The 15,459-nt window shown below is 45.0% G+C and overlaps 1 protein-coding gene across 1 annotated transcript in view; it reads left to right on the top strand.

The window, feature by feature from the left end:
• Camkmt (calmodulin-lysine N-methyltransferase) overlaps positions 1-13,709 on the top strand; it is a 386,510-nt gene extending 372,801 nt beyond the window's left edge. The window contains exons 10-11 of the mRNA XM_038318157.1: positions 7,465-7,596; positions 13,213-13,709. Of these exons, the coding sequence (XP_038174085.1) occupies positions 7,465-7,596; positions 13,213-13,290 (210 nt within the window). The 3' untranslated portion in view covers positions 13,291-13,709. The remainder of the gene's footprint in view (positions 1-7,464; positions 7,597-13,212) is intronic.
• Positions 13,710-15,459: the final 1,750 nt, after the last annotated feature.

Below are 15,459 nucleotides of genomic sequence, written 5' to 3'. Positions count from 1 at the left end.
GGGAGCCTTTCCCTGCGTTTATCTTTTTATAATGGGGGAGTTATAAATAAATGAGGGGAAGCAGATAGAGAGAGCCTGGCCTCTCAGCTGGGCCCCTGGCTTGTCCCAAGGGCAATGTCAGATCCCAAGGCTGACCTCAGAGCCTGGAGAGTCACCACACCAGGTCCCAGATTCCACCAATTAATTTTAAAAAATGCCACCATTCTGAAAGGGACATTTTCTTCAACTCTAGGAAAACCACTAGTGTACACAGCTGGCTTCTGTCAGAGCACTATGAGGAACTCTCTAGAAAAAAATGAGAGAGATTAAAAAAAAAATCCCTGCCTTTAACCCCTCCCCAAAAACCCTGAAATCAGTAAATTTTACTCATCCCAAGAAGCAGCATCCCCCACTTCTCTTTCCCCTGCCTGCTGATAAGTGGTTTCTTGTTGCTAATGATTGATGGGGTGACTGCTCATGGCTATGTTTCCTAAAGTCGGTGACAACAGCAATGTCCTATATCAGAAGACCCGAAAGCAATTTAAAATCTGGCCATAGCAGCCTGCAAGTTGAACAGCAATGACAAACGGCAAATGACATCTGCTAATAGTCCTCTTTATAAAGTGACTGTGTGTCCCAGAGGGGAGCCCTGGCTGCTAGGCCTACAAGGATGCAAGCAGGACTGCAGTGCAGACAGTGCCCCAGCCAGTTGTCACCTCCTTTTAACTGTCCACAGCTCAGAAATATCACTGCGGTCACAGAGATGGTGCAGCAGGTAAAAGGGCCTGTCACGCAAGCTTGCTGACCTGAGTTCAATCCCCTGAAACCACCACGGAAAGAGAAAACCAGAAAGTTGTCTTCTGACTCTGACCCCAACATGCGCACCCACATACATGTGCTGGAGTGTGCACACACAATAATAATAATAATAATAATAATAATAATAATATAACAATAATTAATAGATAATCTTTTATGTGTCATGGTGGAATTAATGTAACCTTCTTTACGTCAGCCGCCATGTTAGAAAAGCAGTCTCTTCTTACTGACTGATTTCCTAATCTTTTTGTTAAATCTAACACCACTGTTTACATCAGTGCAAACATCTTTTTTTTATCTCAGGGAAATTGCCATGTGTGTGGCTTCATGTGGTGACAGAAACTGTGCTGAAAGCCACTTGGGTTCTGGCCTGCTGGCCAGGTCCAAGATCTAGCAGCTCTTAGTGCAAAGCTGTTCAGCCACCCCTTGCTGACCTGCTGGTCAAAATGGGATATAACAACAGAGAGATTCTAGAAGGTTTTAAGGCCCTCAGAACACAGGCCCAGTCCTGGGGAGTTCTTTCCTAAGGGCCTTGGGGACTGTTTCAGTACAAGTACATATGCTGTTCTGTGCATTACTCCTGGAGAACCAAGATACAAGGCAGATAGACTCTGGGTACCCAAGATACAAGGCAGATAGACTCTGGGTACCCAAGATACAAGGCAGATAGACTCTGGGTACCCAAGATACAAGGCAGATAGACTCTGGGTATCCAAGAATTGAAGACCTGTTTGTAGAAACGTGTTACATGCATAGAGGTCAGTGCAAAATACAACCTGGTGCGGTTCTTATCAGTTACATGAAGCTTTTCAATTCTTGTCTTCAATAAAATGTGAGCTGCTCTAAGATACAGGTTTGTCTGGGTAGCCGAGACAGTTGGCAAGTTCAAGGCCTACCTAGAGTATATAACAGTGTATAGGAAGTATTCCATAATGCTGGCTGGCTTTTTTGTTGTTCTACCTCCAAATACTTGGCTTGGGCTCTTTTGACATTGCAACGTAAAGCTTTTACAAAATTTACACTCATGAGCTGCACCATCAATTCCTTCTCCTCAAAAAAAAAAAACCCTCATAATATTTTATTTAAGTTGATGGGGTTTTATGCTGGGCTGCATTCAAAGCTGTCCTGGGCCACAAGCTGCCATATGTGGACCATGGACCACAGGTTGGACAGGCCGGATGGTTTTGTTTCATCAGATCTCCAGAGCATGGAGATGTTAATAGAGAACGAGGAACACTCTAAGGCACCATGACAGAGCAGACTCACACATGAGCTGCTGGCCGTTATAACACAGCATGACCAGGAAAGCGGTGCCAGGAAAAAGCACAGGCGACTGGAGGCCTTGGAAAGTTTGCCTAAGAGGCATCAGAAGGACGTGCTGTACCTCAAAGGAAGGGGAGAGAAGCAACGTCTAGTGGAGGAAGCAAGAACGCTCACATGAGGAGTATGGAAGAGCATGCCATGTGCTTGCAGTGTGCTCTGTCTTGAGTGTCTGTCTACTTTGAGACTCGAGCAGAGGCCAAAAAATGAAGCTAAAAAGTTGCTTGGGGTACCATTTTGTGAAGATGACTATACTGTGATGGAAAAAATAGGACTGGATCAGGTGGTAGAGAGCCACTGAGTGTTTCTGCACAGTGGCGTGGCCACCCAGAATCTTCAGAGGGAACGGTTGCAGGAAAGGAGTGTTTGAGAGAAGCCGAGTTCCTCAGGGTCCCAGCATGGACCAAGTTCTACATGTATTTAAGAGCTACTTACACCAAAGAAGAAAGTATGGCGTGGATGTTCACTTTTTCCGTGCCTCTTGGATGCTCAATACAGAGCTGGGACCTGAAGGGAGAGTAAGAAACAATATAACCCTACCCCCAAGGAAACCAGCAGCTGCAATGGTATGTGAAGAGAGGAGAGCTGTGGTGACCCGTGGAAGCAGGGAGTGGAAGTGACTGCTTGGGGAGGGGCATCGTGTGGAGGCCAGAGGAAGTCAGAAAAGGCCTCAAAGAAGTGGGGTGTCTGACCTGGGTGCTAAGGGATGAGCAAGGGTTTACCAGGCAGACAGAAAAAGTGAGGGAGGAGAAGCACTGCAGCCCAGAGGATTGTTTATAAGGTTGCTGGCAAGGGATGCTTGAAAGAAGACATCAGCTGTAATTAGTTCTTGGCGAGAGGACGAAGTGGGCAAGCGCGAGAGGGCCAGAGACAGTTGTAGATATGGGTGTGAGTCGGGTCACATGGCACTTTGTCTGCCACCCCAAGAAGTCAGGACCCATCTTAGGAGTCTCCAAACCCTGTTGAATTGGAAAGAAGACTCTTTGGTCAAACTGTCTAGCTGGCATCCCGGTTACAGCGATGAGCGTAAGTCAGGGCGTCAAGGTGTACCTCACTGCTGGAGCACGCACCACTCACAAAGCCCTGGGTTCAAGAGCCAGCACCAAAATGAAACCACAAAGCATTAAATAGGTTGTGAAAACTCTGTGCTCCCAGCCCTGGTCTCCCCTTAACCCTTCAAGTCCCCCACAAGCAGTTCAGAACACACTGGAAAGTAGGAGGGACATGGTGTTGAGGCTTTGAAAGATAGTGCCTTACTAGGTGTGGTGGCACATGTCTGTAACCTCAGAACTTTGGAAAGTGAATACAAGGGGATGTGGTGGGGGTTGAAGCCAACTTCAGCGATGTAAGACTCTGCAAAGAAAGGGGAGAAGAGAGGAGAGGGAACGTGTAAGGAAAGGAAAAAAGAAAAGAACACAAAGACGATGCTCTGATTGCAGGTGACCAGCTGGGAACGGCTGTGGCAATGCACAACACACAGGTCCTCAACTCTGCATCTCTGGGCACGGATGTGAGAGGGTCAGAGCAGTGGCTTTGATGGTTAGTGCTCTGAGTATGGTAAGGTTTGGAGCCAAGGGCTACCCTCCACTTCAAGGGTTAAAGATATTTTCAGAATACTTACATGCAGAGATGAGTAGGCACCTGGAAAGATGGGTGTGGCCCCTTCACAAAGGTGAATGTGACCATTATATACTTGGAAATTATTGACAGGTAAATGATAGTTGAAGCTGAGGACTTCAGTACAAATGCCTAGACTTATACAGAAGAAAAAGTAGACAGAAGCCGGGGAGCCATTGACAGAGATAGTGGGTGAAGAGAAGCCAGGAAAGGTGGAGGAGAGAGTGAGTGAGAGAGAAACAGAGACAGAGACAGAGACAGAGACAGAGACAGAGACAGAGAGGCAGGAGAAGTGGGCGAAAGCTACACCTCAGAATCCAGGTAAACAAACCAAAATAAGCACAAGCTTAAACATGTAATTGGTATTTAATAACTGGTTACCTGGAAGGGGAAGGAAGTAAAGGCATTTCAATGGCATGGCACATTCCTTTCTTAAATAAATCCGAGGCACCCTTATTTTCCCGCAAGTGTGCACCCTTTAATACCTGAGTATGGAGCAGCCTCACAAAGCACCAGCAGTGGAGTTCATGCTGTAAACAGTGTCTTTGTTGGGGAATGGGACTTCTCGCTCATCTCTCCAGGCATAAGTAAAGTCCCATAAATTTCTGTCCATCAGTCAAATTTTACATTCAATTGAGTGTTCATTCTGAGTTCTAAAAATGACTCTGGCTGAATGCTTAGAAAGTTGCTCTTTAGTAAATTGAAAATAAATTTTCTAAGGTAATGTGCTAATTTAAAATCTATATTGTTTTTCTTGTTTTGATTTCCTTGCAGGCTAAGTTTTAAGGTGTATCTATCTGGTTATACAAACATGCCCTGCTCCCCTGGGGACACTGAAGCAAGGTGCAAAGACTGGCAACCTGATAGGACTCTGTAGATGTCTTTGAATGGATGGGTGGCATATTATCACCCTCCAAAACATTAATTCACATCTCAAAGTATTGATATTCAATCAAATGAAAGACACTTTAAAACTCATAACTAATTCTGGACCAACACGACTTTGCCTCTTGCTCTTTCTGTGGGTGCTGGATTGGGCAGATGCGTGTCCTCTGCAATCACTTCCAAGAGCTGGTTTGCATAAAAACCCCTTGGAGAAAATCTTTTCAAAAGAATAAGCAATAGAATGTGGCCTTTAAATTCTCCATGACCAGTGTTCTTTTTTGGGGGAGGTGGATTATTTAGCATCAGATTTAGTTGATTCTCTCAACAAATATTGACTGAGTTCCTACTGTCTACTAGGCACCGAGGAAGTGCGGTGCACAGAGCTTTAGAAGACGCTGTTGTCATGGAGCACACCGTCCATCCAGAGGAGACAGGCAATGGCAAACAAGGATGCAGCGTGTGTCTGTGAGGATAAGCGCTAAGAACGGACCTCCAGCTGCCGCTGAGAGGCTGGCGAGGGGAAGGGGGGCTGCTTGCTTCTGTTCTGGGTGTGTTTGTTAGCAATAGATGGTGAGCTGAGCCATAAAGCAGAGGGAGGGTGTTTAGTCAGAAAACACTCCTTAGCCTACCCACCCACACCCAACCCACTAGTGAGTGTGATGTGGGAAGCATGCACCTTGTGAGGGCAAGCATCAACCCAGCCAAGAATCCTGTCACCCTGAAACGCTATGATATGTAGCTTAGATCACAGCTGTAAAAAATCAACTTCTCGATTGTAACTGTATAACAACCTTTGCAGGGCAAACAACTTCCACTATCCCAAACTCTAGACCGGCAACCAACCCTTTGGAATGACTGAAATGACCGACTCATAATCCCTCCTTTTTTTCTCCTTAAGAAAAGACTGACTCGTGCTCTCCTGCTGAGACCGTGTATTATATCTAGTTTCACATAAAAATGAATTTTTGCTGCTAAGTTTGAAAACTGCCTGAAAATAGCAATTAATATTGGAAAAGCTGACGGAGCCCCAAGCATAGTAGCATGACTGGTGCCGCTATAATTACGTGCCTGCGCGTGTAAATGTTGGTGTAAACACAATGTGAGCACACACTTGCTGTGTAAACACAATGTGAACACACACTTGCTGTCCAGAGCAGTGTATCAATGTATTCATTCTCTTGCAGGTAGACAGGGTGGGGTGAGGATTCTTATAGCACGGTTGAATGATATGGATTTTTCCCCCATCTTATGTCTGAATCGCCTTGCTTTTCAAATTATTTTTACATTCCCTTCATTTGAGCCTCACAGCTTGATGGAAGGAAAAACAAACAAACAAACAAAAAGTCCATGCAGCTCGGTTCTTCCCATTAGACAGATGAGCAAACTCAGCAGGTCGGGCGCAGGTCGGGGGTGGACTGCAGGTTCTTGTGTGCAGGATCACGGGATCAGACCACACCATCTCCAGCACCCTTCCAGCTCTCAGTTGGATGGTGTGGTTCTGACTGTCCTACGAGGCCGCAGCTGTTGGATGGTGGGGATCCATGTTTAAGTCCAGGATTCTTTCCGTCCCATGGTTCCTCCTGGTTTTCAACCCCTCCACTGCTGGTTCACTCATCTGTAAAGTGCAATGTCTAATCTACAAGGTGATGGAGAAGAGTGCCGAAGGGATTAAGGGGAGGGTTGAGAAGCAGCTAACACAGTGGTAGCTGCCGTTGTCATTGTCATCACGGTGGCTAATGAAGAGACAAAGAAATAGAGAGAAAGGGCGTTCATGTTGGAGTCAGCATGGTGAACTTCTAGTCAAATTTGGGTGGTGTCCCCTTGGCCAACTATCCAACTTTTTGAGCATCCCTATGAAATGGGCCTGAGGATACTTTCACAGGTTGGAGACTAGAGGAGATGATGTGTGTGTTAATGGTGAGCCCACTGTCTGACACACTCCCATACCAACAGATGTCGGTGGGTATGAATGATGGCTTTCTGTCGTAAGAACCTGGAATAAGTCAGGCATGGAATTAACAGAAGCATGTAGGTATCTGTTTTTGTTTAATAGGGAGAAAATAAGAGTTGGAAACCTGGTCATTGTGTGTACAGGTCAAAGGAAGGGAGAGCCCACAGGGCATCCAGTTATTAGTACGGGGTCGTTGTGAAGTGTCTTGTCACATTGGCCTTCTGAAGTCCAGTGGACATTTTATTTGGGTTCTCCCCTGGGCCACAGTTTTCTTCAGATTATGCAACTATTTGGAAATGCCTACCTACAAGCGTGGTACCACTGTCATCTGATGGCTGTAGAGCTGTCCTGTCACAGTATGGACTCTTCTGGGGGGTTTCACTCAAGATGGAAACCTACATTTTGGAATCTTGTCCCAGACCAGGAAAGTCACAGAGAAGACTAGGGACAAGACCGAAATGTGAGAACACTTGGTGGCCATTGATCTACGACCTCTGATCTGTGTAGAGGCATCGTTACCACGTGCTTGGAGCTGTGTTGGTAGGCATGAAGGAGTCACAAACAATGGCAGCGCCCCGACTTTAATATCCGTGACTTAAACCATTAGACCTGATACGGGGTACATTGTCCAGAACAGCAGCTCCTGATCACGTTTCATTTGTTACATATATATTATTTGGAAATAATACAACATAACATGGCTATTTGAGTGTGAAATATTCTTTTCTATCTGCCCTTGAAATGCTTCTCCCTGTGTGTCCATCCCGCTTAAATGTCTCCAGAACAGTCAAGCTTCCGTACCTGAGAGGAGAGGACTGCTTCGACTTCACGTCTGTTGTGTTTGGTTGCCCTCCAGTTTTAAACTGTGTGAATTTCTTTTTTTAATGTTCTAGGGGAAAGCAATGGTATTCGCCCCACGTCGAGGGAATACACTCAACCAGTTTTGCAGTCTAGCTGAAAAAGCTGGTTTCTCGCTCCAAAGACATGAAAATTATGATGAACACATTTCAAACTTCCACTCCAAGGTTAGTTTTCTGCTTGTGCTAGATAACACTTTAATCCGCATTGCATTTTGAAGAGATCATGGTCTTTTTGGCAGGTAACCCAAATATTTTATTAAAGTACTCCTTAGGTGTGTTGCTTCCGACCAGCTACTTGTATCTGATTATTTCGTGTGGTAAAGCCTTCCTTTATCTTTGCATGTCTAGGAGGATCTTATAGAAACCATTCCTGTTTACCCCTTTCTCTGAAACAAACTAATCTTTTTCATTCATAATGGACTAATTTGCAAGATGCAAGAGGAGGCGGCAGCTTCACATGAATGACAAACATGCATTTGTGTTCTAATGAAAAACCCTTCGGCTTTTAAGTAGGTTAAATGCTCAGCCACACTGAAATAAACAGAAGGCGAATGTCTAATTGTATCATGTTGGACTGTAAATCTTTATCTCGGCTTGCTTTATGGCTGGGTCAGTTGACAGTTTGAGACTGTTAAATCTCATACAGAATTTCACAGTTGCGAGGTTATATGTCAGAATGAGACGCTACAAGATTTAGGTCAAAAGCACTTATCTGAGAGTGATTTCTAAGCCTGCTTACATAAGGCAATGTTATCAGCCTTTTTATTATTTATGGGCATAGGGCAATATAGGACACCAAGAGACAAGCATTTCATGGAAAAGTTTTTGGGAGTCTCGCGTTTGCTGGTGCCTGTCACAGGGACTAGTCTAGGGAGGGTCTCTCCTGTGATTCTGGGCTTTACAGGCATGTCCCTTTGCTGAGCTCATCTGCCCATGGTGGGAGGGAGTCTCTGGCTCTCCAGGCTTTCACAAGCCGTGACTGCAGAAAAGTCAAAACCTGACCTTCATCTTCTCCTGGAACAATGTGCACAGCATCCCTTATTGCTCCAGGACTAGTGATACAATGTCAAAATGTGTTGGCTCCTGAAAACTTACGTGCAAAATAGATAGGATCTTCCAAACAAGAGAAAGGACCCTCGTCCTCACTTCCTTGAAATGGGTTGCCAGTCTTTGTGTCTCTAGGGCTCCATTTAGCCTATGGGTGGGGGTGTGGGAGTGCATGGTGCTTTGAGAACTGAAAGTTAAATGGTATCTCCTCTCACTGGTGGAGTGGGACCCACGGCTTAGAATCAGGAAACAGGAACCCAGTGGCAAGTTATTCACGCCTTACCTGCTTCTCCAGAGTGATGCCTTCCCGACTGCCCCCCCCCATCCTGTCCCCAGAGCAAAAGGAATGGCTCTGGGGGGTTACCTGATGGGGAAAGTGTCTCTTCTAGCCTCTTGAGTGCTTTCAACCAAAGGAATGAGGTGGCCTTCTCTCCAGGGTCAGGCTGGGACGCCAGGGATCAGCTGATGCTGCTCTGGTGTCATGCCATCTACTTGCTCCCTAGAAAAACAGCCGCTTTTAGTTTCTCAGTGACAGCTCAGGAGATCGAAGGTGTGGGTCTTTCCACCAGCAGAGATGTCTGCCATTGTCCCCTGAGACCCCTGTCTCCTCTCTGAAACATCTGAAGTAGGATGGGACAAGCAAGGCACTGGGTCCTCAGTGCCACCGTTCCTTTGTCTGGAACTTGAGTGTCAGGCTCCAGTGGCTGGCAGCCTCTCCCTTTGATTTCCAGCACTGTACACTACCCTGCTAAGCGCAGCTCCTTCAGAAAGCCTCAGAGCACATCTCTGGCATCTGTATTGTGTACTCTATCCAGGAAGTACTCGGTAGGTCACCGCGGACTGACTAAGAGTTCCAAACACAAATAACATCTCTTTAAATAATTAAATGACCTTAGGTTTGCTTACAAGTCAAATCCCTCCCCTTGCTGACAGTGGGCTCAGAAATAGTTCTGCCTTGTGGTTGTGGGTGAACTTGCATGAATGATGTTCGCAGGAAACAGAGCTCAGGAAGAACTCAGGAGACATACTATGCAGTCCTAGGTCAAAGTGTGTATGTGTGGGTATGGGTGTGTTTAATAAGAACTGTTTCTATCAGTTTGACATCCTGTGTTCCTCTTTTCAGCAGATTCACAGACCCCTAACACACACACACACACACACACACACACACACACACACACACACACCAGCTGCCGGGAGCCAGGTGGAGTGAGTAGGGGGATGCCCCTGTTCCTGCTCACCGAGCCCCGGAGTTTCAGCTCCAGGCTTGAGGCCAAAGGCAGTACCCTGTCCCTGCCACCTCCACGCAGCTCCAGGAAGCTGAGGACCAGCTCGGCTGCGGGAACCTCCTCCCTGGCCGCTTTTGATGGCCGCCCTGCTAATAGCCACGGCTTAAAAGTTTTCCATCTTGAGCGGCAATCAGCTTTCTTCCTCTGCATCTCTGGCCAAAGTCCACCGTCCCTGGGCCGCGCCTGCTCCCCATCGGAGGAGCAGCGTTTCCCTTCGGGCTGCGTGTTATCCTCTTAGCCCTACTGTGTTGGAATAGAGCGTAAGCAGCTGGACGACTGTAAGACGCCTGATAATGCCGCTCTTTTCCGCTGTCCCGTCTTAATCTTGTTACACAAATGGTTGTGAAGAGATTCATGAATTTTAATTTTGCCCTCTGCATTAGCGCCTCACGTCACTCATACACAGCTGCCTTCTATGCCGAGTTTTTCACCCCTCCTATTTCAACAGGGGAAAAAATTAGTTACAATCTTGGCAGTAGTGCAAGGTAAAAAAAAAAAAAAATCTACAGATTTAGGCAACCACCCATGAAGCTGATTAACAGTCAGCGATCAGGAGGAACAGCTTTTGCCTCTTAAACTTTTCACCTCTCATTGTTAACTGTGAAATTTTATTTCCGTTAAAAAGCAAGCCTGTAATCAAAACGGTGCCATTCTGCACTTTCTGCCCGTGCTTTTGTTAAACCGTGCCCACACCGTGCAGCCGGCACGCTCAGGACCCAGGCAGCCAAAGGTGGCTTACGGCTTTACAATAGTGCCTTTCTGTTTGTCCGGGCAACAGGAAGGAAAAAAAATAAAATAAAATAAAACCCTTCCCTCTCTTCCCCAGTCTCTTCCTGGTCCCTCCAGTCTGAGACTCTAACATACTACCTCATGGTGTGGTGCAAACCTCTAAGATACAAGCTTGTTAAGGTAGCCAGCGGCTTAGCCAGGGAGAACCTCCGGTTAGACTGAGCCCTAGCTTGAAATTAGCTGATGAAACCGCTTGAATATTCTTTCCACACAGAATTTTACAAACCACGAGTTTGGGTTTTGTTTTTGGACTTTGGCAAAATCCACTGGAGAATTTCTTCTCTACATTTTTGTACTTAGTCTGGGTGGGGCGGGGGAAGGAAGGGAGGGAAGGAGGGAGGGAGGGAGGGAGGGGGGGGAGAATGGGCTTGAGCAGGAAAGTCAGTACATTGTGTGAAATGCACGGCCATATTGCACTTCTGTTTATCTATTCACAAGTGGCTGGTGCTTGTAATCTGTGTTGTGTGCTGTTGATAATTGTGGATACGATAAAGGGTAAACAGTCTGAACTCCACTCCTGAGGCTGTTCCCGCCGTAGTAAGGCTGAGTGTGTTACATCCAATTATGAAGTAAAGCACAATGCTACTAATAACAGCTCTATAATTTAGTGCAGTCCTCAAAGACCCTGCTTTAACCTATGAAATTGAAAAATTGTTTTAGTCACAATTTGCTTTTTGTTTCCTTTTTTCAAGGTGCTTTCTTACTCTTTAAAATTATAATTATTAATTGAGCAAAGAAGTGCAGCTTAGGTAAATGGAATTATTCTTAAGCCTTGTAACACTGCCCCCATCCAAGCCAGTATTTCCTAACAGCTTTGTGTGTGTTCAAGGACTCTCCGGTAACAGATTCACTTGGTCCCGAGATAACTAGGTGGGTGTCACAGTACTGGTTGTGAAGTGGGGAGTTCCCCCCCTCAATTTTCAGAAAGGCTCAGAGGAAGGACCAGGCTGGCCCCTTCCTGCAGCCAAACCTCTGCTTTGGCCTCCAGAGGTCAGCACAGAATTCAAGTTAAAAGTGATTCTTAGACCATATTTACAGAAGAATTATTTATCCCATATGTTACCTCAGGGATTTTGTAAAGAGATCATTTGAGGCTGTGTGTATTAGAACCTTGTCAGTGAGTAGGTCAGCTAACTCGCTCAGAGTACTCAGATTTCCCTTATCCCCAGTCCCTGAGGAAAGACTTAGCTATCATGGCCCCCTCTCTGCTCCATGAAATGTTTCAATGCACTGTTTCGGTTGCTAGGGTGATGCACGGCTGAGGTGTGTACAGTGAGCGGGCATGGAGAGGGGAGTGGGTGAAGCCAGTTTCACGCACTCTGATAATGCTGGTGATGGCCAGTCCAGAGAGTGATGGACCCTGTTGATACTTTGGGGATAACGAATTCTTCAAGTTCCATTCCAAGTAGACAGCTAGTCGTTTGTAAGCCATATCAGCACCTGGTCTTAGGAAAGCAGCTTAGAGAAGAGGTGAAATTGGCTTTCGGTCCCTGCGGAGAAGGTAGGCTTTTGTTCTTACTGGTGAAGACTTGTCACCATTTTGGAATAGGACTTAGAAGAGAGATGCAGGTGAACACATCCCTAACAGGCCAATCCACCAGATACAACAGTGGAGCCATTCGTGAGGTGTTCTAGAGTAAGTAGGTAGTGGTGACTCATTGAGGCAGTAAAATAATTGCTTTCCGGTAGAGTGAAAAGAAAGACTGATCTTCAGAAATTAAAAAATAAAATAACAGTTGGTGCAGAAATACCAGTTCATAATCTATCGTGTAACAAACTAGCCAGATGTGGGACACAACACACACCTTTGATCCCAGGACTCAGGAGACAGAGGCAGGTGGATCTCTGAGTCAAGGCCAGCCTGGTCTACAGAGCAAGAGCCAGTACAGCCAGGGCTACACCTAATCCTGTCTCAAAAAAAACAAAAACAAACAAACAAACAATAAATGAATAAATAAATAAATAAATAAAGGAGAACAAGAAACAAAGAAACTACTATTTGCTAGAACAAAAATAATGTGACTGTCAGATTCATTGTGGCCAAATGAAGGGGATAAAGTCTACTCCCCGACATCTTCCAGAATGTGCTTAGCTATGAAGATTGGTTGGAATTTAAAATCATATCACAGAAGGTCCTCAGAAAGTCATCTTAGCACCATCAAGCACTGGTGTTCTGTTGGAATATGTTGCTGGGAGTCAGCGTGGTGTCCGGAGTTATTCATTGCAGCTATCACCCCCAAGGAGGACATAGACAGCCTTTGAAATGCCCGGATGTTGCCGTGGTCTCAACTCATCCAACATTCCTGCCTGCCTTGAGTGCTCAGTGCAGCAGTGATTAGGGCAGCAAGAACCAGGCTAACGGAGAGACATGCCCAACGCTGTTCTGGGAAAGATGAAGGTACCCCAGCTTTCCCTCAGGCACGGTGCAGTTTGGTACTTATAAAAACACCACTTAATCCTTGCCGAAAACAAAACAAACCCTCAGATTCCTGTTTTAACATCATCATCCTGTCAGTACTACCAACAACTATGTTGAGTTGCTCTTATATGATTGGTTTTTCCAGAATTATGTATTTATGTTAAAATTAATATCAATATCAATTTATAACAACTTCTTGCTTGACTCTTTTTTACTTTGTGTTTCTATTACTTTCAGTTGAAAAAAGAAAACTCGGACTTATATGAAGAAAACCTCCATTACCCGCTTCTGCTTATTTTAACCAAAATGGCATAGAAGACAGAGGGAAAAAAAAAATCAGAGGTATGGGGAAATGATTTTCACAAGAAGAGGAATCTACCACGGGTGCCCTGAGACTCAGGACCACACCCACCTTTCACACTCCACGTACCCTGGCACACATCACTCTTAGCTGGTCCTCCCCAGCTCTCTCACCTTCCCTGCCTACCGTCAGCTTGTTGCTTCTCACCCCAACCTTTGAGTGTTTTTCTGTGTCAGCAGCCTGTCTGAGATCTTGTGAGCAGTCTAAATATTTTTCTCTCTAAAGCAGAATTTCTTTTGATGAGTCCCATCTCCCTCTCCCCACCCCCATTTTTTTTATTGTCTTTGTTCTGTTTGGTAATGGTAGTCTATCTGTAAATACAGAAAACATCACCTTTCTTTTCTGGTTAAATAAATAAATAAACTCCATCTTTTTCTGATGTCCCAGTTAATTGTTTCAATCTATCATCTTTTGCTCTCTCTCTCTCTCTCTCTCTTTCTCTCTGTCTGTCTCTCATTATTTTTTTTTCAAGCAGGATGGCTTTTTTTTCCCCCTATAGATGTATAAGAAATGACTACATCAGCCCAAAGCCTCATAAACTGACCGTTTGTCCTCTGGACACAATAGCGTGGCCAGCCTTCTGCTCCTCCTCCCCAATTATGTGTGATTAGTCTCAGTGTGCCGTGTCAAGGAGGGGGAGTGTGCGGAGTGCTTATTATCTGTTTAGGTACAAGAAGAGCACATTTAGGCTTTGACTATGAATGAAAAGTGAGCCTTTATCCAGGCTTAAATCTTAACTGCTGCTGTTCTCCGGGCCTCTTTCAAAATAGGTCTCTTCCAGAGAAATTTTGAATTAATGGTGGATAAACTAGATTGCAACCGGGGGAGGGGGTGGTTTGAAGGGGGAAAAAAAAGCAAAACTCAATCACATAATTATCTTATTTAAAATAAGTATATATTGTTAGTTTCTGAGCCCGGAGAGTGGAGTAAACATTTAGTGGGCGCTACCCAGGACGGTGTCTTTCTGAAGGGACCCTAGCCTGGCCTGCTTGGTGCTCACATGGAGGTGCTATAATGCCTTTTGTGGAAATTCAGATATTTATCTGCAAGGAATCCTCTGTGCCCACTTTGGCAGGAATGTCATTAGGTGGGTTAGCTGTGTGTCCTCATATCTTTAGCAGAAGGAAAGTGTGTATTCAGTGTGATACAATTAAAGCGATAGGAGGGGGGGGGGCTTGGGAGGCTCATCTTTTTGCATGTTAAGCAAACTTAGATGTTATAAAAAAAAAAATAGCGACTCTCAAATGTCTTCTCTACCCATTTCTATCATCAAACAAAAATCTTACCGTCGGTTTGCATGTCCCTGGATTTGCCACTCTTTCTGCTCCATTAGAGCACCTAGTCGGATCTTGGAAGGCACAGGTCAAGTTGCAGTTAGATCATACATTTCTTTCTCACAAAAACTTGAATTGCAATGCCAAGTGATGGGCTAACATCACAATAACAGCAATTTATTCCTCTTTGGATAAAACAGCAGTCTATTCTCAGTGCCAGATAAAGACCAGGGCAATGCAAACCAACCATTTAGCTGAGTAGTTCAGCTGGTGGCAGCTCTCCTTTGGTGACTGTATGGGTTGCACACTGGCTTCATATTTTCTTGTTTAAAAAATTAGAATTTGGGATGGTTTTAAAAAGCAACGTGAGTCATTCCACTCATACTGATGAAAATTCAGGGAGCATTATTTCTTAGGTAAAGCCTGCACTAAATCTGCCAGACAAAGGGCCTGTCTCCAGTGGCACCTATGACGATCTAACACCCCCTCCCCATTTTTTTTAAGTATAGAACAGCAGGATCATGAAACTATTTCTTTTCTTTTCAATCAGAAAACTATAAAAACTGGCAGAAATTCAATTTGCATTTGTGTGCAGCAGATATACAAATGCAGTGCTCAGTTCCTTGGGAGAAGCTGTACTTTTTTCTATTTGTTTAAATCAAACTAGTGGTGTGTGTTTTCTAGAAATATCTGAGAACAGTGTATAAAAAACTGAGCTATTCCTACTAAGAGATACTCAGAAAAGAATGTATAATCACAGTGTGATTATAACCTCTAGGTCTTCCTTCACGTGCTCAAGACTTCATAGATGCATTCTTTATGGAATCCTTACCTGAGAGCATCCTTGTG

This window comes from Arvicola amphibius, chromosome 2, assembly GCF_903992535.2.
Source record: "Arvicola amphibius chromosome 2, mArvAmp1.2, whole genome shotgun sequence".
In the NCBI taxonomy this organism is placed as follows: Eukaryota; Metazoa; Chordata; class Mammalia; order Rodentia; family Cricetidae; genus Arvicola; species Arvicola amphibius.
Note: the sequence above shows the minus strand (reverse complement) of the source record. Positions and strands in the feature narration are given on the sequence as shown.